Source organism: Phallusia mammillata, chromosome 4, assembly GCF_965637545.1.
Source record: "Phallusia mammillata chromosome 4, kaPhaMamm4.hap1.1, whole genome shotgun sequence".
Classification (NCBI taxonomy): Eukaryota; Metazoa; Chordata; class Ascidiacea; order Phlebobranchia; family Ascidiidae; genus Phallusia; species Phallusia mammillata.
In genome coordinates this window covers 19,911,273-19,935,591 of record NC_137255.1, presented here as the reverse complement: position 1 = coordinate 19,935,591, position 24,319 = coordinate 19,911,273, and the positions used below count along the sequence as shown (strand labels likewise).

Below are 24,319 nucleotides of genomic sequence, written 5' to 3'. Positions count from 1 at the left end.
TTGACACATTTGCTAAAAAATAAGTCTATTACGGTTACACCACCCAGTACGAACATAACAAACAAACAAACAAAAATAAAATGTGGTGGGCATATTATAAAAACGTACAGTGCAGGTGTAAGAAAATACTCTAAAAGACAGTTAAAAGAAAAAGGATAGTTTCATATGAAATGTCACGCAACACATAAACAGTGCAACAAACAAACAAACAATAGAAAAGTGGATTGGCTACAGAATGTGGCATCGATAAGAGGTTCGAAGCAGCACCGAAAAAAGAGCAAAAGAAGGATTTTGGACTTTTTGGAGTTCAATTGGCTTCACGAAGCTATTAACACTGTACAATACAATCTCGGTATGTGGATTGATTTAGCCCGGTAAACCGTAAGCTAATACGGCGACTTTCTGCCAAGACTTTCACCGCCTGACCCTGAGCTGCCCTTTGACCCTTTCCATGACCTCCCTGATGTTGGACGTGATGTAGGTTCTCCAGTGGAGTAGGTAGGATTGATTGTGGTTGAGTTTCTACTTGATGTTAGGCTACGTGGCTCCGGGGTTCTGGTGATTCGTGGTCGACTTTGAAAAGCCGATTTGTATTCAACGACCCTGTGTATGGGTATAGAGATTATTTAGCTGGTGTTATCTTCACCAATTGAGTGAAAATGTACCAATGGCCATGAATATATTCATTATTTACGTTTAGCTTTATGTGGCAAACAATTTCGAATACCCAAATTGTATATGATAAGGCTGAGTTACGGTTCCATTTTCAGTTTTTCTGTGGGCAACATTACACATATAATTTTCGCTCGAAACGGATGTATATATTTACTGCAATTATGTTTTGGTGCTAGGTGCGTTATGTTAACGGTTATTGAACACATTTTTTATTAAAAACAAAATGTTGTCCGACAGCGATGTTAAAAACGGCAATGCCTTGGCCTGAACGACAGCCCATCATTATTCTTAAACCTTTTTTTACCTTTTGTTAGGTAACATTATGATCTGACAGGGGGAAAAACAAATTCCACTTACTGGGGTGCTAGAGTTTTTTTGCCAGAAACTGCACTGCGTGGCGATTCTTGGCCATCGTCATTGGATGAGTGCAGAGTAGAAGTTCCGTCAGTTTTCAACCCCGATTTTAATCTTGCAGAATCGCGACTAACAGACACAAAAACGAATATACATTTAATCCAAAGAGCATTGGAAAAGAAAACCTTCGCTGACTTACCCGTTTCGCGATGCGCTACCGACTTGAGACAAACGCAAGGTGTTTTCTCTAGATTGCAGTAACATCTTTGAACCTGTGTTCGGCCTTGAACCGGAAACGCTGGGTACTCGAGATCCCTGCCACTGGGCGCTGCTCGTCAGCTGTTAAATATATTTATTTTCATTTGTTGAAATACTTTGTATCTAGTGGCATAGCCAGAACAAAACTTTCTTGGGAGACAAAAACTATGGGACAGGGGAAATATGTTGGGACTCCATACAATTGGGTTTAAAACACCATTTTTTAGCAGCCATGCAGAACCTGATTTTATCAATGCTCATCCCCACATATAACCCATAGTAATTTTTTTAAAGCAACCATAAGTTAAATTCATTGTTCATAGATCACATTTTAGCAGCAACAAAGTAGTTAGTTTCTTGTTCCTTATGCCCTGGATTCAATGATACAAATTATCCCAAAAATGTAATGTGTCTCTGAATACAGCAAAAAGCAATGCTTACTGTATTAGTTGAGGAGTGGAGAAGTGAATTTGACAAATCCAATGAGTTGAGATTGATGCTTAAATTCTGTTGATATGAAGCTGAGAGACGCTGATGGCCAGGTGTTGTTGGTCGAAGTGGAATACTTGAGTCAACTACCAGTGAATCTAAACCCCTGTTTGTTGGTGCCTGTTATGAAAGTAACGTTTTTGTGTTAATTTGGTACAGAGTTGTGAGTAGGATATGGAACATAGGTTGTTTGGATTTTTGTAAATGTAAAAACAAACGTTACACAACAAATGGATTTCCATCATACTAGTGCAGTGTTGATTTTTTTCTTGTTGATTCCTGACATTGCAACCCAAACAAAGGGTTTGAAATTTTGATCCTAGACTGAACGAGGTTGCTATTTTATGCACCATGTTTTGGTTGCTTGTTAATGAAAAAATACCTAAAACTTACAGGGGTCCGCAATTAGATTATAGTATGGCTACACAAAGGCAAACAGGTTGAGAACCACTATACTAGTGTGTGTTGCTATTACTGGTAATAATAGAGTTGTAAAGTTGATGTTTTCTGGAACCTTTTAAGTCTAAAGATCATAAATTCTTAAGCTACCTGATGGTGCTGCCTTGTGTTGGTTAGAATTCCAAGATATTCTGAACACAGAAGTTGTTCACCAGTAACTTCGTTGGGACGGGGAACAATAACTTCATCTTTGTCCAAGTCAGCCTCCATTGCATCCTGGTCCTAAAACCATAAAGATTTATATTCATATATGTTTGCCATAAGGTAATACAGAATATAATTGCTCACTTCATCATCATCCTCATCTCCCTCATCATCAGACTCATTCAAAACATCACTCTCATCCTCAGGCTTGTTGAGTTGTTTGATAATGAAATCCAGCTGTCTTCTAAATTCTTCTTGTTCTCCATCCATAAAATCCCTACACAACACAGGTAATTGAAAAAGTTGAACATTAATTGCTGCCAGGCATGTACAAATTTAGGTGTTATCACTCGACCATTGATGTGTACTGTGTTTTTTACCACCGCTTTTTTGTGTGTTTCATTGCCCTTTTCGCTTTATAACTTTGTGTTTTCAATTTTTGTCATTACCCTGATGAAGGTGTCTCGCAAGAGACATCGAAATGTCGGCGTATTAAAATAAATACTGCTAAAAGAGCTACAAATTTGTTGATTATTTTTAAGATTTCGTAGCAACCTTTTTTATGAATTAATTTTTGAGGACAAAGGATTACCTCAGCACAGATTCCAAACCCATGCCGACAGCTTCATTTCTCACAACTGGATTGCTGAGGACACTGTACAAAGCACCATTGACATAAGGCCGGATTTCAAGATTTTCATGGGCTAGCAAACTGCTTAACACCTGTCATAGAACAAAACAAGGTTAAAAGACATAAAGAATACACGGTATAAAGTTTCCATTTTACCTTAAGGACCTTTCCAGCATCTTCACCACACTTAAGTTTTCCTGAGCTTCTGAGGCACAAATTCATTAACAAGGCAACAGCATACTCCAGCATATAATCTGAAAGTGATTCCTGTTCGGCTAGAATAGTGGTCAGCCATCTGATAAGATCGCCTTAAACAAACCCAACATACAAATCAACAATTTAGGTAGCTATTTTTTGGGTAAAAACTTGTAATAAATGGCATGCAGATTTGGTAAAATATTGTTAACTTGGATTTGGTAATGAATGGTTAACTTGGTTGAGGTAGTCTTTTAGTATAGCTTGAAAACAGTTGAATGTTATACAACATAAACATTTTACTTCTAAATCAGTGGTTCTCAACCTTTAAAGTTTGCGGACCGGTAAACTTTAAAAACAAATTTTGCGGACCGGTGGACTTTCAAAATCAACCCAACATGTAATAACGATAAAAATATGCAATTTTAAAGAAATATAAAAATTCAACGTAATGAGAAGTTTGCTGCTGTCCTTTGCACTTTTTCATTTGGCACCACCCTTACCGCATTGTGACGTACGACATGCTGCAAGTTAGGGAACGTGAATATTCTAAATCAGCTTAAAATTGGATGTTTTATTGTTTAATTAATGGACAAGCTTTCAACATCTTGCATTTTGCAATTGAGATAAAAAATTGTAATATATTTGGCGGACCGGCAGAAAAGTTGACGCGGACCGGCACCGGTCCGTGGACCGGCGGTTGAGAACCACTGTTCTAAATGACTAAAAACATTCAATATAACAAACCTTTAATCATCACAGTTTGCAATTGTCTTCTCAAACTGAGTTTCTGCAAACAGCCAAGGAGATGTTCTTCAAACACATGGTCAATTGCATTTCGATCACTGGCAATTCCACGATTTCTCCACAAAAACTTTTGCAGTTTTCCTACATCGTCAGGTTTCATGCATAAGTATGCCCTGCCTACAAACATCAGCAAAGTTAGGATTTGTTTGCTGTATAACAAAGATATAGAAAACATGTAATTGTGGTCAAGGATAAGTTGATCTCGGTCAAATACCCTTGAACTTGGCATTAAGAGTTGCTATTTTTCTATTGAAAAGAAACTGTTTTAAAGTAATGTTTTTTGCCAACAAACAGCTATTGTACCATATGTGATGATGTAACCTCTGTAAAACACTCTTACCTTTTACTTACAGTTTTGTGTAACAAAAACACCATGTTGAATATCAATGTCAAAAACAATTTAGTTTTAAAGCAACTTACTAAACACCTACAGTTTTGACATTTCCGTTGACCTAAATAACAAATACTACAATTAACCAACCAATTACCTTGTTGTAGTGATGCCATTGCATTATACAGCCTCGCCACATATTGTCTGATGGCAACATCATCAGCTTCGAACAGACTGATCATTTGAAAAGCATTTCCACCCATGGAAGGAAAGTTGGATCGACAGTTAAACAGGTCATTGTCAATAAATGCCATTAACACAGTGTCCCTCTGATCACCAGGTGATGATCTGCGAAATAAATTGTAAACAGCATTAAGGCTTGAATCATAAAGTATGTTTAATAGCTATAATCTATGATAGTTCCTGGCCATGGCATATCACCAACCTGGTTAGTCTCCACCTTAGCGCTTGCAAAAGTAGTGATTTGGTGCGATTTGATCCTTCTCTCAAATGAAGTTTAATTTTGTTGTAGTCCAAAGATGGCAACAGGGGTGTGTCATCTTTTTCAAAAGCAGTGCTATCACAAGACAAAGTTAAAAAAATATGTTGTGTAATTTCAATTAAACAAAATTTGCTGTTATGGAACACTATATACTGTTCTGTTCTTGTTTATTGATGAAAATAACGGCCAAAGTAGATGTAAAAAGCAACATGCTTTATTGTTTAAACATATCAACAAATGCTCATGCCATCATAAGTGACATGAAGGGCCACATCAGTTGGCTGTTTTATTTACAAAGCTTACCTTTCTTGTACAATTGATGCTCTTAACATTGATGAGGCTGTTCCAGGTCTTGTGAAATCAATGCTTGTTGTACTGATGCTGGTACCCACTGCTCTGCCACTGAATAGGCGGGCACAAACGCGCTGCAAATATTCAGCAGTGACCATTCGACCATGAACTGTCTGCTCCAGGGAGTCCACCAGCTCAGCTGTTATACTGATGAGAGTGTGATAATCAGCCTGCAAAAAAATTACATTGGTATGTATGAATATACTGTACCACACTGTGAATCCAGTTTATAGGTACAACTTTTCTTGCAAAAATATTTTAAATGTAAATCATTCCTCTACAAAACTTTATTAGGAAATATTGTGAGTGTGACATGAAGCGTACATAAAAACTCAGGTCTGGCTGATGGGTCATTTACCATTCATTACCTGAAGTTTGTTGAATCTCTTCATGTATGCACTACAACGTTTTTCAGCTTGTATGAGATGCTGTTGCAAGGATTTTGTAGCTTGTTCTGATGCCTCCTCTGCCACTGACAAGCGTCCTCGATTTTTCTTTTAAATACAAAATTGAATAAAAACATATATATGGTACTTGTCTAAACCTCAAGTCAACAATATACAGAATTTTTAAGTTCAAATATTGAGCGTCAAGTTTTTTGTCTTTAAAACTGATTTTAATATTGTAATCAAAGGTAATTGTACATAGAATCTTGTTTAAATTGTGTTGATAAACTATGTAGTTCACACACCAAAAAAGTGATGAGCAGAGGTGGTTCAGTTGCACTTAATGCTGCACTCAAAAACCTGTCAACTCTTGATCGAAGATCTGGTACCCAGTATGTCTGCACACAAATTAATACTTGTTAAGAAATGTGCATTAAATAAAATATATATTGCATACTATACCGAAAATATTTCCTTGAATGAAGGATGTTGGACGGGGTTGGGTACAAATGGTAGAGCGTAGAAAGGTAGAAATTCAGTAGTTTGGCTTAGTTCCGAGCCTGAAGACACAAATAAAACAGGTGTTACATGCAGTTTATCCATACAATTGACATCAGTTGTTTACCTTTTGTTTCTAAATATTTCTTAAAGTTTGTCATCGCATTTTCAAGGTTTGATGCACTCTGCGACAGAAAAACAAGTTTGTTAGAAACGCATCATACAAATGATTTGCATTGGTGCACTAAAAGCACATTTGATTTAAATTATGCACTGTTGTGGATACTGACTTTCTATAAACCTTGGGGACATATAGTTTAAAATATTGAAGCACTCTCAATTAACCTGGTGGTGAGCTGACTTCATTTATTTGTAAACCTGTTTTTCAAAGCAATTAAGAAGGATTTTTACCTGTGTTGACCCAACTCTAATTGGATAAACTGCAAAATGGATTTGAATGTAAAATTCAAGTCTCTGACAAGTATGATCTTGTGACCGAATATCACCAGGTACATTTTCTTCCCACAGACTCCAGAAACTTGAATAGTTGCCGCTATCAAACTCCAATAAAATATTGTTCTAAACATAAAAGATTATGCTAAATTTAGCATAATATAAAATATGGCAAAAACTGGAATTTCACTGCAATATCCAATTTTTCTTTGAACTTAGAATGTTAAATGCTCAAATAACACTGGCAATGTACTAAACAAGTACATGTAAAAAAACAAACATATATCATAGTTATTATGTAAACAAACAAACCTGAGCAGTTAGCTTTGAGCCATCACTAGACAATTTGCTACCTTGTTGAATAGGTTTTCCCTTTTCATTACATTCAAGGTGAAGGGAGTACACAGTTTTGTCGAGACCAGCAAATGTTAAATATTCTTTTACCAACTCATTGAGCTCAGGCTCATACAAAGCTAATTCAGATGTCATTCTTTTAGACTTGCCAAACTTTTAAAAATAAACAAAAGAGCTGATTTGATTAATTATTTGAAAATAGAATAGAAACCCAAACAAAGAACATTAATTATAACGAGTTAAAAACCAGTTAATAACAATATCCCATTCACGCAACCAGTGTCATTCTGGCAGAATAATTTCCCCTAAACACAAACATTTTACCACAAAATTTCAGGTACCATATCAAATGAAACATTAATGTAAAACACAATTAAAAAACGAAAAAATCAATGGAAAAATGACATGATAAAGAGCATTTGAATGTGATCACGCGTCAAAGAATATAAATACTCAAATAAAATAGAACCATGCAAAATATTGTGCGTCCAATTGGAATGAACTATAACATTGCACGTTGGTAATGGATGAAATTTCGAGTTGGTCTGCAAAAACTGGTTATATATGTGCTAACCGTTCGTTTTTTATCGCTGGTAGACCTTGCCTGTTTCCATGGTTCGAATGCGTCATGTTGTCGGGCGGTCATGCCTTTCGATCATTTAAGATGTTCGCTTCTCATTTTTGATTGGCTAATTGGAATGAACTATAACTTTGCACGCTGGTAATGGATGCAATTTCGAGTTGGTCTGCAAAAACTGGTTGAATATGTGCTAACCGTTCGTTATTTAGCGCCGGTAGGTCTTTCCCGTTTCTGTAGTGCGAACTCGTTATGTTAGAGGGCGGCCATGCCCTTCGATCATTTAAGATGTTCGCTTCTCATTTTTGAATATTCAAACAAACTAAAATTTCGCATGTTGATAATACAACATGGTATCTTGCTGGTTAAAAGCCCCCCTCCGGAACAGTTTCAAAATTGAGGTTGTTTACGGCTAATTTATTCGCATTGGAAAAATTAAACAGATGTTTGAAAAATTGAAAAAAGTCTCTCGCGTAAAGCGTTCTGCTGTAAAAATGCGCAAAGAGTGTCTCGTAACGGCAACGGGATAGAAAAGAGTAAGCTCTGGGCTACAACATGGTATCCAGCTGGTTAAAAGCCCCCCTCCGGAACAGTTTCAAAATTGAGGTTGTTTACGGCTAATTTATTCGCATTGGAAAAATTAAACAGATGTTTGAAAATTTGAAAAAGGTCTCTCGCGTAAAGCGTTCTGCTGTAAAAATGCGCAAAGGGTGTCTCGTAACGGCAACGGGATAGAAAAGAGTAAGCTCTGGGCTACAACATGGTATCCAGCTGGTTAAAAGCCCCCCCCTCCGGAACAGTTTCAAAATTGAGGTTGTTTACGGCTAATTTATTCGCATTGGAAAAATTAAACAGATATTTGAAAAATTGAAAAAGGTCTCTCGCGTAAAGCGTTCTGCTGAAAAAATGCGCAAAGAGTGTCTCGTAACGGCAACGGGATAGAAAAGAGTAAGCTCTGGGCTACAACATGGTATCCAGCTGGTTAAAAGCCCCCCTCCGGAACAGTTTCAAAATTAAGGTTTTTCACGGCTAATTTGTGTGTTTTGACACTGAAAGCTATGATTTCTATTATGACAATAAAATTCGAAAAAATGTCACAATGGACGCACAAGATTTTGCATGGTTCTATTTTATTTTGAGTATTTATATTCTTTGACGCGTGATCACATTCAAATGCTCTTTATCATGTCATTTTTCCATTTATTTTTTCGTTTTTAATTGTGTTTTACATTAATGTTTCATTTGATATGGTACCTGAAATTTTGTGGTCAAATTTTTGTGTTTAGGGGAAATTATTCTGCCAGAATGACACTGGTTTCATGCATGCAGTTTTATTTTGAACTTTGGCATGCAGCTTTTCACGCGTCGTTAACCACATACTTATTCGAGCATGACATACAAGCAAATGCACATAGACAGCTTAAATAAATTTATTTTTATCATATTATTTATCTAAAAAAAACAAAAAAAAGCCATTAAAATATATTTATAGGCTAAAAGCATTTATAGTACAAATTATGGTAACGTTTTGGGTGAGTTCATTTTTGAAACACCAGTTTTGGAAATAAAAAACATTGCGGTTTTGGGACATAAGTTTTGGCGGTAAAATGCTAATTGTGTTTCTTTTGTCCAACTTCAAACATCGACATGTGGGTTTTGTTGTTCTGGGTTCGACCCAACTTTCTATTCGTAGGGTTAGTAAACAAATATTTAGCATTTGCACTTTAGCAGCCGAACATTGTTGTGTATATGGGCAGATTTTTATTAATTTATTTGAAGATTATTGTGAACGCTGTAAGCCTGCAGGCTTACAAATTACAATCATGCAACCTAGATTAAAATGCTTTAAGATTGTTTGGATTGCAATTTAATACGTTGTTTTTAATTTAGTAGTCCTCACATATCTAATGCATTATGTTTTGTAGGCAGATAAAATGGTGTTTGGTACTGTATTTGCATTAATTTGGAAGGACTAGTTTTTGGAATTTAAACTGTATTTGTATTTATTCATTCAAAATCATTCCATGCAAGCTATAAACACCATTTTTTTTAAATAAATACTTATAATAGTTTGACTATTTAAACATGATGAATGTAGCTGCAAAACAGCCAAATCAATGCAGTTGTTGTTTGTAAATTGTAATTCTTGGTTAACTGACATAAATATGTCTGGTGTGTATAATGTGTAACTAAATACATATCTTGTTAGGTGTTTTGATGTGATTGTAAACTGCCTGGGCTGGTATAAACATGACAATGTAGGTAAACACATTATAATACTTCCTGCAAACTTTTCAAATGGATGATTTTCTCAATGTAAGCGAGCTTACTGAAGAAGACAGTGGAGATGAACAATTTACCGCCGCCCAGGTATTAGAAAAGTTGGAAGAGGTAAAGTAGATCTATTAATAGGCATGAACAGTGTTTTTTTAAGGTGTTTTGGGGGACCGTTTCGGTATTTCTCCAGCGGTTTCCCAAAATGGCTATTTAAGCAAATATGGCTATTTTTTGGTATTTAAATGAAACACTTGCGGTCTCTTAAAACTATTTAGCGGTCACCCAAACCAAACCTTAAAAAAACCTGGGCATGAACTACATTTGCTATGCATATTTGTAACAATAATTTGTTCAACATGTACAAAACATATGTACAGGTTAAGAAAACAACAACTTTGAACAATGCTTCAGAAACAATTATAGCATCTCTTCAACCTTGTATTTTAGGCCTGGATGAATGAAAAATTGTCTCCAAACCTAATGGAATGCAAATCTGAGATAGTAGAATGCATTCTAGAACAAATGCAAGAGATGGAAGACAATATCAATAGAGCCAAGAAAGGAGACTTAAAAGTGTGCAAAATATTGGCTATCAAAAGTGTTTTGTCAATAACATTTATTGTGAATGCCCAATTCAGGTAAGCCTCCATCGATTGGAACTAGACAGAATAAGGTATGTGTTGAGTAGCTACCTGAGATGTCGACTGGAAAAGATTGAGAAACATGCTCCAGTGTTATTGGAAAGGGAAAAATCAAAAAATGATATTGAGCCCTCTCGACTTTCACCTGAAGAATTTGCTTTTGCAAAAGAGTAAGTGATTTAATATAATTCTCTCTATTCAAAAGTGTTTTCAATAAGTTATCAAAGTCATTTTCAACATAAACTACTTTATAATCAACCAAGAGTTGCTGGTAACTTGGAAACTCACCTAAAAATGGTTGTTGTCAAGCACATGCCCAGAAACTTACAGAACTTGGATCTTCCTGAAATAGGTATGAGACATACTTTTTGCTATATAGTCTCGAAAATGGAAATAATCATATCTTTTTTTTGCAGTACCTAGTCCAGACTTGGATCACTATGTATTTTTAAAAGTAAACAAAGATGAGGAAGGTGTAATTATTGATGCAGAAACAGAGGATCATGGAGCTGATAAAGTGGATTTAGAATGTGGTGCCCAGCATTTAATGCGCTATAAACCTATTGAAGCACTAATTGAAAATGGAACAGTCTCTCTAATGTAGTATTGTATTGTTGTACATTATTAACATTTTGTTCAAAACGAAAAAAATTAAATGTATATTTACACAAACAATAAAAAAAAACATGCCAGTCATGTAACCACACCACCATTATTGGATATAACCCATAAGCACAAAACGGGGTAAAGACTTTATTGTTATTAGTTACCCAATACATTTTAAGGAACCGCAATTAATAGCAGTTATCCACATTATTGAAGATGACATCCATTGTTCACAGTGGGCATTACTTTACGCTTTATTCATTGCCCATGATCCGTGCAGCAGTTCCAAAGATATATAGTATGCCAAATATGTATTTCCAGCCAAACCAAGTAAGTTCAGAAGTGTGGAAACTCCATGGAGTTTTCCAAACTGCCTTGAAAGTTGCTTGTACATTGGGTTTTCACCCAACTTTGATCCAATGTTTGGAGCTACAACTCCCTCTTCTTTTTCCATGTTGATACGCTTGGTTAGGGTTTTGTTCATCATTGGTGACAAGTATATGCTATTAAGTAGTCCAGCTAGAAAACTTGCCAACATTCCTGCTACCTACAACCAAAAAGTGATTCAATACACTGTAAAAAAGCAGCAAAAATATCTACTTACTGCCATATAATCTGAATTGCTCAAATTTGACAATCCTTTCACTTTGGTAAAGATAGCAAGCTGAGCGAATGATGTACATCCAAGTATTACAAAGAAAATTGGAAATAGGTGACCTTGCACATTGCTAAATGTGTGCCTATCCAATAGCTTGTACATCATTGGGCCTTTATGAAGAAAATACATGAAAAATTTGGTAAACACCAGTAGACATTAGTTTTTACATACCTGCTATAAATGAAACCCATATTGTAACTCCAAAGTTGAAAGCCCATCCTATGAGAAATGTCAAGGTGCTATAGAAACTAGCTCCAAATACACCATTTGTGGTTGTTTGACTCTCATTTTGTGTGAAATTGTACCCTATTAGCAATGTTGCAATGGCTGCCAAAACATGCCAAACTCTGGTATATCTAGAAAGTAATATGTTAAGATTAAGCCCCATCAAACTTTTGAAATGAACATTGTCAAATTATCTATACCTTCTGTAGGCGCTGTTTTCCTCGATAAGCATATTTCTCCAGATAGAATTCTGATTAACAACGCGCTGGTTTCTACTCGACTGATCAGAGATTCTGCGTACGTGACCGAGACAAGCGCTGTGTCATTCAAGTCTGACGAGTTCTAGTTGTGCAAATAATAAACGCAGTACGCTTGACAATTTACCGATTTTAACCTTTAATGCAGGGGTTCTTAACCAGGGGTACATGTACCCCTTGGGGGTACGACATGCAGTGTGAAATTATAATTATGTGCTATTTAGGCACATTTGTGAAGAATGCGTAACAAGTTTCTTTGCTATATGTCTTTGAATTGACTGATTGTTAGCGTGCTGTAAATATTGTTGAACTTACAAGACTGTTTTAATGTATGCATTCAACACGTAAGTTATAAAAGCACTGAGTTTAGTTCCTATTATTGCAATTTTATTAACTTCCGTCGGCCATTGGAGACAAGGGGTTCGAGAAAATTTCATGAAAGCTCACAGGGTACGAGCGTTAAAAAGGTTAAGAAACACTGCTTTAATGGAATTGCAGTTGCACGTACAGCAATATAAGCCGCTGCAATTTACGCAGCAATTTAAAAACCTTCAGCTGTTATACGCAGGCTACCCTGTATGTGTTTAATTGACCGACTTTTGCGAAATGAAAGTATTCCACGATTGATTGAAACAAAGATGAATTTGAAGCGGTTGAATACCGTATTTACTCGATTGTAAGCCGCGGTTTATATTGTTTTTTTAGCTGCCGTTTGTGCGGCTTATAATCGAGGGCGGCTTACATTTTAATTTTACACCGAAATTATTTCTACACTCAAACATTTTAACTTATTTGGGGTTCAAAACATGTATGCGTGTACAGATTATACGTCGATAGATGTTCTGTTGGGTACAGTTATCAACGTAACAAACAGATATGGGAAAATAGTCATACCATATAACAACAGAAAGATGTATTAAGAAACAATCGTATCTAAAATTCCAGCGTGCGGCTTACAATCGAGTCACAAAAATCGCTGCCGTGAGTCGTGAAATGTAATCGTGATGGACACCTTCGGATAATTATTCTTTTTAAATACGTTCCTTGCAATTCTGTAAGTGTAGGCTATAGTTATCACTTATGGCTCGGTTGGGAAACCATAAAAAGTTGACATGGGATAAACGTATGCACCGCATATGCATGTAGCCCAGAGTTGCAAGCGGGCCCGAAATCTAAGCCCGAACCCGAAACGTTTTTGCAAAGCTCGTTTAGGCCCGAAATTTTGAGGACAAAAGCCTTGCAACAAAGGATGAGAAAGAAAAAAGAGAATGACACCAAACACAATGAACAATAGTAGACAATGGGGTAAACTATGCGTTTTAGAGGAGGGGGGGCATTAGGTCAAAGCCAGAGAATTGTTACTTAGCTGAGTGATTTTATTTAAAAAACACTGGCGGACATGGGATGTAAAGTCTTCTCACAAATACCTAAGCCCGAACCCGACCCGAAAAGCCCGGCCTGACTTGCAACTCTGATGTAGCCTACGACAACAGCAGTAAGACAGAAAATGGAATGTGGTTAAATCATTGCAAAATTGTTTCAAACATATTGTTTTAACATTCTTGGAGTTGGCTATTGGAGTCTTCTGTATTCGTGTCAATCAAATCTACCTCTGGACGAATATAATCGGTTAGTGCATCCAATACCGCGTCTGGGACGATATCCCTACAAAGTATTAGGGAAAAAGGTGGTTCACAGGTGCAAATTACTGTAGCTCTACAGATGACATTTCCACAGAACTTTGTACTGGTTCTTTTTTGTCGATGCCATGCCCTTAGATATTATTGCTCTACATTTACGCTCCTCGCGATTTACCTGCCATTCAGCAGTTCATGAAAATATGGTGCAAAATCGTATAGCCTAGGTTTCCCACATATATTGTTTGTTGATGTTTAAATTAACCGTTCGCAACAATAACATGACTATCCTATACTGATAGTCGCCGCTTATAATTACAGACAAGCTTTCCCCTGAAAACAATGTAACTACACGTGACAACTAACTTTCGAAGGTGTTGTTGATTGACCTATATTATCATAATTCGATAGCATTATAACTTGTTTTACAAAATTTGTACATGACGGTTTCTTACACAGAATGTCTTTGAAACACCACAATACGCTGTGATTAAAGTTGAGCAGTTTTTCTCACCTAAAGATTCGAAACCCAGTGGCTGAAGGCAGAGTGACCAAAAATTTGTCGCGCAGAATTGCATCCACGGACTCGTTCACGGTATATTCTGGTGTTAACACCGGTACGCTGCTTGTTTGTGTTCGTGGGTTTTGTAACAGTCCGGTGCTGACGAACGACGAACAAACGCAAGTCAATTTGATTCCGTCCATGTTTTGTCTTCTCAGTTCATTGCGCAGACTTTCCATTAAGCCAACTATTGCAAACTTAGTAGCGCTGTATGGAAAACGATTGTGAACACATTATACACGCGCGCAATCACGAACCAAATACACGATGGGGTCGCAATCACGAACCAGATACACGATGGGGTCGCAATCACGAACCAGATACACGATGGGGTCGTTGTACTATATAACTATTTGCAGCCTTTTGCATTGTGTATTTTGCGACCCACTTACGGGACGGTATACAGAAATATAATCTAAAAACAGTTTTTGATGAAGTTTCCTTTAACTAATCATAGGCCAAAATAGCCCTGAGTCTAACCGGGTTGTAAAAGACTAAAAAAGTGTACAATTTTAGCCATATTTGCTAAAGTTAGTGTCTTAACCTTTAATATTGTACCTGTAGTCGGTCATATATGCTGTTCCAAATAGGCCAACGTAAGACGACATCGCAAAAATGTGACCGTGGTTGTTTTGTATCATGCCGGGAAGAAACTTCTTAATCAACTAGAACAAAAACACAGTTAGCTACCAACACGCATGTTTTCCTTGTGATACAATTTTGGCTACCAGGAAGTGAGAAATCACATTCACATGAAACGTATTTGAGATCATTTCTTCGGTCAGCGACAGAATGTCAGTCGGATAAACAATACCGGCGTTGTTTATAAGCATTGTGACATCACCAACTTCTTCACGAACTTTGGAAGCAAGCCTCGATCACAAAATATAAGGTTGAATCCATGTCGCACACGTATATATCGTTCAAATACAGCAAACAAGCACAGATAGCAGTCTTATACCTGTGAATTTCACTGGCTTTGCTCAAATCGGCTGTAAATCCATAAGCAGTTGCCCCCATCTGTTTTAGAATTTCCACAGTTTCAGTATTTCTCGCTTTGTTTTTGTTTACAGCCTATATAAAAGGTATAGTTACAATACCTATAATGCCTCCTTAAAAAACACTTACAACACATATGCATTTTCTTACCACAATTGTTGCACCAAGTTTCGCAAGACGTATGCAAAGGAGTCGACCCAGCCCATGACCAGCTCCGGTCACCAAGGCGATTTCGCCATGAATTGATTTTACAGACGGCTTCTTAATTAACCTGCGAAAAAACCTGTGTCATTACCTTTGCTTGAAGCAACGTATAATAACGAATATTCACCTGATAAATGCTGCCACAAAACCAAAAAGCATCTTCCAAAACAGTTCAAAAACACTAGACATTTTATCCTATTTTTCTCTCAAAGATTGGAAGTTTCGCTGTGGTATCCAGACTCAAGAAGATCGATGGTATCTCACAAGTTTGTATATTGTGCTGTGGTGACGACACGCATTACGTTTGCAAGAAACGCCTTTTTTCTTGTTTTGTCTTTTTTCCTGCGTTGTGTTTACCTGTCTCGTTTTGGCGTGTCACGGCTCATTCTTAACCGGACACGCTTAATAAAAACAACTTCCCTACATATTGGTGACCGCCGACTGCAAGATACGTTTTATCTTGCTTCAAAGATGACAAACCAAGAAAACGCTGTGTCTATTAAACTGCCCACTTTTTGTGCAGAACAGCCAAGGATTTGGTTTCAACAAACCGAAGCACAATTTGCCCTAAAGAAAATTACCTGCGATCATATGTGGTTGCGTCACTTGATCAGCAAACAGCAAGTAGGTTGATTGATTTACTAGAAGAACCACCAGAAGAAGAAAAATACACCACGATTAAGCAGCGACTTCTGAGTATATTCAGTCTTTCTGAAGATGAAAGAGCCGCAAAATTATTTCGTATAAACGATCTCGGAGATAAGAAGCCTTCGCAACTTATGGATGAGATGCTGTCTCTGATGTGTGGTCATGCTAACTGCTCTTTGTTTCGATATATATTCTTGCAAGCTTTGCCAGAAGATATACGTTTGATTCTAGCAAAAGAAAGCTTTGCTGATCCTCGGAAACTTGCTCTACGAGCTGATGTGCTTTGGCAGGCGAAAGGGCATGAATTGCAAATATCAAAAATAAACAAACGGGATGTAGAAGTGCCTAGAAACTACACGTTTAGGTCCAAAAAGCAGCCTGGACTATGCTTTTATCACGACCGTTTTGGTGAAAAAGCGGTCAAATGTCAGAAACCTTGCAGCTGACAGGGAAACTTACCAGCCGGTCGCTCTTAACATCGTTAGCGACCGGCCAAATCAACAATTTATTTTATGTGTGGGATAAAAAATACCTGTCAACGCTTTTTGGTTGACACAGGAGCGGAGATTAGTGTTTATACTGCGTCTGCGTTTCAGCGTAGGAATTGCCCTCGTTGTAAAGAACTTCAAGCAGCCAATGGCACCCGCATCTATACATACGGCAAGAAGCAACTTCAGTTGGATTTAACAATTGGAAGGTTTTCCTGGAATTTCACGTTGGCGCAAGTTTCTAGACCACTCCTTGGTGCTGATTTCTTGCGCGCACATTCCTTGATTGTCGACCTTAAGCACAATTGCCTGTTGAATGCCAAATTGTTTTTGAGCATTCCTTTGCATGCCGCCAAGCAAGCCGCCCCCAAGCTGAACAACATTGCCTTAAACACAGACGCATACACGAAGCTTCTTTCTAAATTCCCGGTGATTACAGCACCCACTCTACCTTCCACGCCGCCAAAACACAACGTCAAACATCACATCGTGACAACAGGACCAACGGTGCATTCAATGGCTCGCCGCTTATCTCCTGAAAAACTGGTCATAGCCAAGCAAGAATTCAAAAAAATGCTAGACATGGGAATAATACGAAGATCAGCGAGTCCCTGGGCTTCGCCCTTACATATGGTCCCTAAAGATGGTACAGGTTGGCGCCCTTGTGGCGATTATCGCAGGTTAAATGCGATAACAGAACCAGACCGATACAAACTGCCACACATTCAAGATTTTTCTGCAGGTCTGGCTGGCGCAAAGATATTTTCCAAAATAGACTTGGTTAAGGGTTACCACCAAGTACCAGTAGCACAAGAAGATATTCCAAAGACGGCAGTTATAACGCCTTTTGGTTTGTTCGAGTTTCTGCGAATGCCATTTGGTGTGAACAATTCCGCACAAGTTTTTCAGCGATTAATGGACAGCATCTGCCAGACGCTCAATTTTGCATTCGTTTACTTAGACGACATTCTGATAGCAAGTAAATCTAAGAAGCAACATCTTTCTCATCTTGAGCAGCTTTTTCAGCATTTGTCTGAAAATGGACTTGTAGTTAATTTAAATAAATGCTTATTTGGGAAAACTCACATTGAGTTTCTTGGTCATCACATTAATGCAAACGGAGCTAAACCTCTGACAAGCAAGGTAGCAGCTATTCAACGCTTTCAACGCCCAAACACAATTAAAGGTCTGCAGCAATTTGCAGGAATGGTAAATTTCTACCACCGCTTTATTCCTTCGGCCGCAAGCATTATGCTACCCATTTATAAAGCTCTATCAAAAAAGCCCAAACAGTTGGTTTGGACAAAAGAACTGCAGTCTAGTTTTGATGAGGCGAAAAATGCTTTAGCTAAAGCAGTGACACTTGTTCACCCGCAGCCAGAAGCACCTGTGTCATTAACCACGGACGCATCGGATCATGCTGTAGGCGGGGTACTAGAACAAAAGGTTAATGGCTCCTGGGAGCCTCTTGCGTTTTTCAGTCGTCAAATAAGACAAGCTGAAAAGAAATACAGTACGTTCGACCGAGAATTACTTGCTTTGCATCTAGCAATTCGACACTTTCGCTATTTTTTGGAAGGAAGGGCATTCACAGCATACACCGACCACAAACCATTGACATTTGCTTTTAAAAAAGTCGCAGAACCTTGGTCAGCTCGACAGCAAAGGCATTTGACAAATATTTCTGAATATACACCTGATGTGCAGCACATAAAAGGCAAGAACAACGTCGTAGCAGATGCCCTTTCTCGGTCATACATGGCATCAGTCCGACAACAAACAATCGATTTGGATTACCATCAGTTAGCAGAAGCTCAACATTGTGACGAAGTTGAAGCATATCGCACAGCTGTGACATCGCTGGATTTAGAAGATGTTCCCATTGGTCCTTCGCAAACTACTGTGTTATGTGACATATCCACCGGTTCTCCCCGACCAATAGTCCCCTCAAGCTGGAAGCGAAAGGTGTTTGATGCTATACACAGATTATGTCACCCATCTGTGCGTACTACACAGAAGATTATGTCCGACAAATTTGCATGGCATGGAATTAACAAAGAAGTTCGCTTATGGGCGCAGCAATGCATCGAATGTCAGAGGTCGAAAATTCATCGTCACGTGAAGGCGCCACTGGAAGAGTTTGCTGTTACAAATATACGATTCAGCCACATACATGTAGACATTGTGGGACCTTTGCCTGAATCAAGAGGTACAAAGTATCTATTTACAATAGTCGATCGCTATACACGATGGCCGGAGGCAGTTCCAATGGCAGAAGCCACAACCGTTAGTTGTGCAAGGGCAATAGCTTTTCACTGGATCGCCAGATTTGGAGTTCCCAGTCTTATCACATCAGATAGAGGTCCACAATTTACGTCCAATCTATGGAAGGAAGTCTGCCAAATGTTGGGCACCAAACATCAATGCACTACTGCATTTCACCCACAGGCGAATGGCCTGGTTGAACGCTTCCACCGGCACCTCAAGACATCATTAGTTGCACGACTTAAGGACGTAAATTGGTGCGACGAGTTACCGTGGGTGCTTTTGGGTATACGCACTTTACCCACAGAAGATCTGAAGACCTCCAGTGCAGAATTGGTGTATGGCTCAACCATACCAATTCCAGGAGATTTCATTCCACCTACACACCAAGAACCCCTGCCGAACGAATATGTGCGAACGTTGCGCAAGGCACTGTCGAGATTGCTACCAGTGCCAACATCACGCCATTGTAACCCTAAACATTCTGTACCGCAATTGTTATTACGCTGTCAATTTGTTTTCGTTCGTAAGGACTCTTACAAACCCCCACTAAATTCTCCTTATGAAGGTCCTTTTAAGGTTCAACAGCGCAATGAAAAATATTTTGTTTTAGATGTCGGGGAAAGCAAGAAACTGTGTCTATAGACCGTTTAAAGCCAGGAATAATTGATGTTTCGCCGCAGAGTTGCAAGTCGGGCCGGGTTCGGGCTTAGGTATTTGTGAGAAAACGGGCCTGACTTTACGTTCCGTGTCCGCCATTTAAAAAAACAATATAAAATCACTCGGCTAAGAAACTCTGGCTTTGACCTAATGCCCACTCTACTCTAAAACGTATTGTTTACCCCATGGTCTACTATTGATCATTTTGTTTGTTGTCTATCTCTTTTTTCTTTCTCATCCTGTCAATCAAAATTTCGGGCCTAAACGGGCTTCGCAAAAACGTTTCGGGTTCGGGCTCAGATTTCGGGCCCGCTTGCAACTCTGTTTCGCCGTCTTTGCCAACCCCAAATATAAAAAAAACGGGGACGTCCTCGTAAAATTTAAAAGTCGTTTCTGGGGGGAGCTGTGTGGTGACGACACGCATTACGTTTGCAAGAAACGCCTTTTTTCTTGTTTTGCCTTTTTTCCTGCGTTGTGTTTACCTGTCTCGTTTTGGCGTGTCACGGCTCATTCTTAACCGGACACGCTTAATAAAAACAACTTCGCTACAGTGCAGTAGTTATCTTACATAAACGCTTTTTTTGCCTATAGTCCACAAACACCACCACCAATGGCAAAACTGATCTGTCAACAATACTACAAACCGTTTTGCGTAGAGGATAAACATACAATCCTGATGAATGCAATTCATAACTGATATTGCAACTATAACCTTACACGATTATTGACGACAAAGATTTGCGTCGGTAGGCCTAAAGCGTTAACGTGGTTTTTTTCACCAACCACAGGGGAGCTTACAGACAGCACAAAACCGCGGACACTCTTAACCATAGTTTGACGTTGTGCTAGGTGTGTATCATCATTGTATGTAAAGACAGCGATAATTTTACTTTTTGCTGAATACACCTGATTGGAAATGTCAGAAACCGGTTTTACTTAAACTTTATGTAAATAGGTGGTTTAACAATGTAAATTAGTATTTGGGTTTCCCAACGACTTTTTAACACCAATAATGCCCTGCAAGACATATTCCTTTCACATACGTTTGTATTTACATTGCGACAGTCAAACCAAAATTATAATCATTTGTTTCAGATGCACTACGACTAGTACACACGCGTGCAGACGTGTAACTGAATAATAATTTGCGACAAACACATGGCAATTTGTACAGTGTACATACGTTAACTAGGTAATAAAATCGGGATCTTCACCAACTTGTCACGAAATGCGTTCAGTGATAAACTCTCAGAATTTTGTTATGGTTTGTACAGACAGTATAGATACCAAAATTATTGGGTATCAGGTTTATTATATATGCTTGGTTATGTTGTGGTTCAAAGCAGTTTACAAGGGCCTCTGACATATTGCCAACTGGTTCCAATTACAATTTGTATCATCCATCTGGTAACTGTAGAAGTGTTGCAAATGGCCACAGTGGCCATCATTGTCGTTGTTGTTTGGTTCACCGGGATGAAAATCGGTATTGGCTCTTGTCACTGGAACACCATCAATGTATTTCCAAACTCCTTCCCGTTCAATGTCGTTCATACCGATCCAATAATGTTCCGGGGGATGCGTTTGAAGCAAATATGCTACAATCCGGCTAAAGATGTAAACAAAAGTATATGTTTACCTGCTATTTAAGTTCCAGCAAAATGTTTTTTCTAAAATTTACTTTTAGGTGTAATACCCATTTGATTTGTTTACCGTCGTATCAAAATAACCAATATTTGAGATTATTATTCCGAACTATTCTAGCTGAGGTAAAACATACGCTTGTCAACGTTCATTTTTATGTGCTTACAGCAAAACCTGTGTTACGTACTTCCGAACAGTTGCGTTTCTCATACCCCAGGTCGCCAAATCTCCACCAATTGACTGGCAATATTTTCTTGCGTTTGCCCAACTTCTTTTTTGTTTCGTAATTATGTAATCGAGCTCTAAAACAGATATATTATATAATTACCAAAAAAATCATCTGGATTTTTAGATTCTTGAAAATACAGAAGTCATGATACTTAATGCTCAATCTTATTTTTGTGGAAATGTATATCACTTATAATAACACTATACCTTGCTCACAATTGTTTCCTGAATACCAAATGTTGCAAGAGCAATTGTAGGAAGTACTGGTGTCCATGCAAGTTCCGTTATTCTTGCAAAGGCCGACATTAGTCGAGCAAAAGTTGGGCCCTAAAGGTATGTTTTAAGGCAATGTCCAATAAATTATGGTATTTTGCTTCATAGTTATGCTTACGGCATTGTCTTCCATCTCCTGTGTAGTTTCCGTTGCATGAACATTGGAAACTATCCACTGTGTTGGTACAAGTTGCGTGTTCATGACAGTTATGTCTTCCACGTACACAGTGGTCGTCTCCACAAAAAATACCAAAAATGCGTTGCATTAGTAACAGTAAATACTTTTCACACAATAAATGTACCTGTTTCACAATGCTGGTCAGTGTAGCCATCACGACAAGAACAGTTATATCCGATATCTGTATCTAAGCACGTTCCGTTATTTTGACATATTCCGACATTTTGCGCACAAAAATCAGGAACTGGTGTACATAAAAACAACACAATGAGACAATGGCGTCTTGTCAATATTTACTTAAAATGCAAGTTACCACAATGCGTTCCATTTCCTGTGTAGTTTGTGTTGCATAAACAATGAAAACTACCCAATGTGTTGATACAAGTTGCGTGTTGATGGCAGTTGTGTTTTCCAGTTGAGCATTCAATAATGTCTAAGAATAGTTTTTTTACGATTTTGCGATATAACAGTATTGCCTCTGTTGTTGGGAATGTGAATAAATAATGTGCCAACTGATACAACACTCATTCTACCTTTTTCGCAGCGAATTCCACTGAATCCTGAAGCACACAAACACTTGTAATGAGGTGATTCGATAATGAATACTCCCCCATTAAGGCAGGTAGCTAAAGTAAAAAAATGTGTTGCTTGCTGAATTCGTGATGGGAGGCCTGGACACAGAATTTGCCAAACTCGTTAAGCCAGGGCGCCACACACGTAAGTAAATAGATACCTCTACGACTCATATCTAAGTTCTTGTTATATTACCAAAAAAGCTTATTGGCAGGTGTAAACATTAAATGGTGCAAGGCCATTGCAAAATAAGCTACTGTTTTACATTAAATCAATAATTAAACAGCTTGGCAAATACCTTGTTGAGTGGTAGGTACATGATACTTTTTCCAGTTAGGCCATTTCGCCTACACCAGTGGTCGGCAACCGCCGGTCCGCGGCCCGGTACCGGTCCGCGACGAGTTCGTTACCGGGTCGTATAATTTTTCAGGTTAAACGTTTTGAAACAATTTGCCCATGTATCCCGGGGATAATAAACCAATTTGTGTGTTTTTATTGCTAAATATTTGTAGTTTCTTTAAGACTGGTCCGCGATAACATGTCACTTTGAAAAACGGTCCGCAGTAGAAAAATGGTTGCCGACCCCTGGCCTACACTATTGTAAGCTTTAGTGGCATCCTTACGTTTCCTTGCCCAAGTTTCGGCCGTTTTAATATTAAACAACTCACCGGCTGAAACACTTTTGTTATGTATGGAATCTCCCCCAGACAATACAATGCCATTGTGTATTTCCAGTTTAGTAAACGTTCCAACATCCCCTAACTGGCTTTGGAGTTTCGAAACCTGTGGATCTAAGTTGCGTTAAGTTGTGTGTTTTTGTTGCTACAGGTGGTTGACTTACCATACCATAAAGACCTATAAATCCTACAATCATTGTCAAAAATAGAGCACAAATAATTCCAAGCAACAACCGTTTTAAACCATTTATATTTTTGGCAAAGTTGTCCTCCAATTTCGCTTGTTGTTTAGGGTTGGTGTGCATTGTTTCGCATTCTAAAAAATTTAATGCATTATCCTGTGGAAACCAAACTCATCAAAATACTTATACGTTGATCCGGAGCTGAAAGTTGAACAAGGTTGCAACTTTGGTCTTCGACCTCCATTGTTACCAACTTACTGAAAGCCATTTTTGTTGACTTTGTTTTTTCTGGAAATACGGAATTATATCTTACAGTCCAAGAATTTTTGACCAAGTACTCGAAATTAAGCAACTTTCGAAAACTGCCTTTTTATGTTTTTAAACGTCGCGCTTAACTTTGTTCAAACCCATATAACAGCTGAAGTGCGTATTGGTATCTCCACGATTAAGTGCAAACACTATTTGTTACGCAAGCCACAACGAGAAAGCAAGGACACACTGGCACGATTTTCAATACCCAAAGCTTTTCAAAGCTGTTTGCGATCTTTGCTTATTTGGCACGGAAGGGCATCAATGACTAACAGATTGCAGTAATTCAATCAGCACAAAAGGATTATTGTTTTGTGTTGAAATTAAGGTAAATTAAGCGCAATATTTGCTCTACAAACAGCATTGTTTAGCCTACTCTGAATATGTTTTTGACATCAAGATAATCTTTTTAACGCTTTAGCAAATAACTTATTGGACTACGAATATGTGTGATTCACATTCCGTGGACACCCTCTTTTGTATTATCGCTTAATTTCTGGGTAATATTAAATCCGTATTAACACTTTGACTACAGTGATGAGGTTGTTGTCTGACACAACCTATATGATATAGTGGCGCACAACCTGTTTGTTATTGTCTGTCGCATTATAACTTCTCACCACCGACCGTTAGTGTCCACTAAGTCGAAATGAGGTCTAGCAGCTAA

The 24,319-nt window shown here is 38.1% G+C and overlaps 5 protein-coding genes across 6 annotated transcripts; 1 reads left to right on the top strand and 4 right to left on the bottom strand.

The window, feature by feature from the left end:
- Positions 1–8: 8 nt before the first annotated feature.
- LOC145224410 (lisH domain-containing protein ARMC9-like) lies at positions 9–7,066 on the bottom strand. The gene is made up of 18 exons (XM_080090899.1): positions 6,846–7,066; positions 6,492–6,659; positions 6,208–6,265; positions 6,045–6,142; positions 5,888–5,980; positions 5,565–5,690; positions 5,149–5,366; positions 4,789–4,920; positions 4,501–4,691; positions 3,953–4,129; positions 3,167–3,318; positions 2,972–3,102; positions 2,524–2,656; positions 2,326–2,457; positions 1,729–1,896; positions 1,229–1,368; positions 1,033–1,158; positions 9–603 (listed from the first exon to the last, which is right to left on the bottom strand). Exons 1-18 carry the CDS (start codon positions 7,020–7,022, stop codon positions 387–389), a joined length of 2,637 nt encoding a protein of 878 aa, XP_079947025.1. The 5' UTR covers positions 7,023–7,066; the 3' UTR covers positions 9–386.
- Positions 7,067–9,652: 2,586 nt separating this feature from the next.
- On the top strand, positions 9,653–11,088 carry LOC145224440 (DNA replication complex GINS protein SLD5-like). Of its 2 annotated transcripts, none has more exons than XM_080090927.1 (5): positions 9,653–9,834; positions 10,189–10,314; positions 10,380–10,552; positions 10,646–10,734; positions 10,799–11,088. In XM_080090927.1, the coding sequence occupies exons 1-5, from the start codon at positions 9,763–9,765 to the stop codon at positions 10,984–10,986; spliced, it is 648 nt and encodes a 215-aa protein (XP_079947053.1). In that variant the 5' UTR covers positions 9,653–9,762; the 3' UTR covers positions 10,987–11,088. The 2 variants fall into 2 exon arrangements, with proteins under 2 accessions (XP_079947053.1, XP_079947052.1); XM_080090926.1 differs by having other exon boundaries at positions 9,654–9,855.
- On the bottom strand, positions 10,977–12,297 carry LOC145224439 (transmembrane protein 205-like). Its single transcript, XM_080090925.1, has 4 exons — positions 12,072–12,297; positions 11,818–12,002; positions 11,593–11,756; positions 10,977–11,535 (listed from the first exon to the last, which is right to left on the bottom strand). Exons 1-4 carry the CDS (start codon positions 12,101–12,103, stop codon positions 11,236–11,238), a joined length of 681 nt encoding a protein of 226 aa, XP_079947051.1. The 5' UTR covers positions 12,104–12,297; the 3' UTR covers positions 10,977–11,235.
- Positions 12,298–12,375: 78 nt separating this feature from the next.
- LOC145224437 (estradiol 17-beta-dehydrogenase 11-like) lies at positions 12,376–16,264 on the bottom strand. Its single transcript, XM_080090924.1, has 7 exons — positions 15,658–16,264; positions 15,477–15,597; positions 15,289–15,401; positions 15,056–15,200; positions 14,886–14,992; positions 14,280–14,534; positions 12,376–13,793 (listed from the first exon to the last, which is right to left on the bottom strand). Exons 1-7 carry the CDS (start codon positions 15,717–15,719, stop codon positions 13,682–13,684), a joined length of 915 nt encoding a protein of 304 aa, XP_079947050.1. The 5' UTR covers positions 15,720–16,264; the 3' UTR covers positions 12,376–13,681.
- Positions 16,265–20,716: 4,452 nt separating this feature from the next.
- Positions 20,717–23,611, bottom strand: LOC145224272 (uncharacterized). Its single transcript, XM_080090740.1, has 9 exons — positions 23,533–23,611; positions 23,326–23,477; positions 23,204–23,267; positions 22,445–22,537; positions 22,276–22,344; positions 21,852–21,908; positions 21,668–21,787; positions 21,420–21,534; positions 20,717–21,197 (listed from the first exon to the last, which is right to left on the bottom strand). Exons 1-9 carry the CDS (start codon positions 23,609–23,611, stop codon positions 20,939–20,941), a joined length of 1,008 nt encoding a protein of 335 aa, XP_079946866.1. The 3' UTR covers positions 20,717–20,938.
- Between the last annotated feature and the right edge of the window lie 708 nt (positions 23,612–24,319).

What these genes read in the sequence shown, in the direction of transcription:
- LOC145224439 (XM_080090925.1), bottom strand. Translation starts at nt 12,103, where the DNA reads ATGCTTATCGAGGAAAACAGCGCCTACAGAAG. An exon ending in GAAAACAGCGCCTACAGAAG is followed by an intron (nt 12,003 to 12,071) that starts GTATAGATAATT and finishes ATTACTTTCTAG; the next exon opens with ATATACCAGAGTTTGGCATG. An exon ending in ATGGGTTTCATTTATAGCAG is followed by an intron (nt 11,757 to 11,817) that starts GTATGTAAAAAC and finishes TTCTTCATAAAG; the next exon opens with GCCCAATGATGTACAAGCTA.
- LOC145224440 (XM_080090926.1), top strand. Translation starts at nt 9,763, where the DNA reads ATGGATGATTTTCTCAATGTAAGCGAGCTTACTGAAGAAGACAGTGGA. An exon ending in CCAAGAAAGGAGACTTAAAA is followed by an intron (nt 10,315 to 10,379) that starts GTGTGCAAAATA and finishes TGCCCAATTCAG; the next exon opens with GTAAGCCTCCATCGATTGGA. An exon ending in GAATTTGCTTTTGCAAAAGA is followed by an intron (nt 10,553 to 10,645) that starts GTAAGTGATTTA and finishes TAATCAACCAAG; the next exon opens with AGTTGCTGGTAACTTGGAAA.
- LOC145224437 (XM_080090924.1), bottom strand. Translation starts at nt 15,719, where the DNA reads ATGTCTAGTGTTTTTGAACTGTTTTGGAAGATGCTTTTTGGTTTTGTG. An exon ending in TTTGTGGCAGCATTTATCAG is followed by an intron (nt 15,598 to 15,657) that starts GTGAATATTCGT and finishes GTTTTTTCGCAG; the next exon opens with GTTAATTAAGAAGCCGTCTG. An exon ending in ACTGGGTTTCGAATCTTTAG is followed by an intron (nt 13,794 to 14,279) that starts GTGAGAAAAACT and finishes AATACTTTGTAG; the next exon opens with GGATATCGTCCCAGACGCGG.
- LOC145224272 (XM_080090740.1), bottom strand. Translation starts at nt 23,611, where the DNA reads ATGGCTTTCAGTAAGTTGGTAACAATGGAGGTCGAAGACCAAAGTTGC. An exon ending in TAAACTGGAAATACACAATG is followed by an intron (nt 22,538 to 23,203) that starts GCATTGTATTGT and finishes TTTTTACTTTAG; the next exon opens with CTACCTGCCTTAATGGGGGA. An exon ending in AGAAACGCAACTGTTCGGAA is followed by an intron (nt 21,198 to 21,419) that starts GTACGTAACACA and finishes TTACATCTTTAG; the next exon opens with CCGGATTGTAGCATATTTGC.
- LOC145224410 (XM_080090899.1), bottom strand. Translation starts at nt 7,022, where the DNA reads ATGACATCTGAATTAGCTTTGTATGAGCCTGAGCTCAATGAGTTGGTA. An exon ending in GCTCAAAGCTAACTGCTCAG is followed by an intron (nt 6,660 to 6,845) that starts GTTTGTTTGTTT and finishes TTTTATGTTTAG; the next exon opens with AACAATATTTTATTGGAGTT. An exon ending in GGTAGCGCATCGCGAAACGG is followed by an intron (nt 1,159 to 1,228) that starts GTAAGTCAGCGA and finishes TGTGTCTGTTAG; the next exon opens with TCGCGATTCTGCAAGATTAA.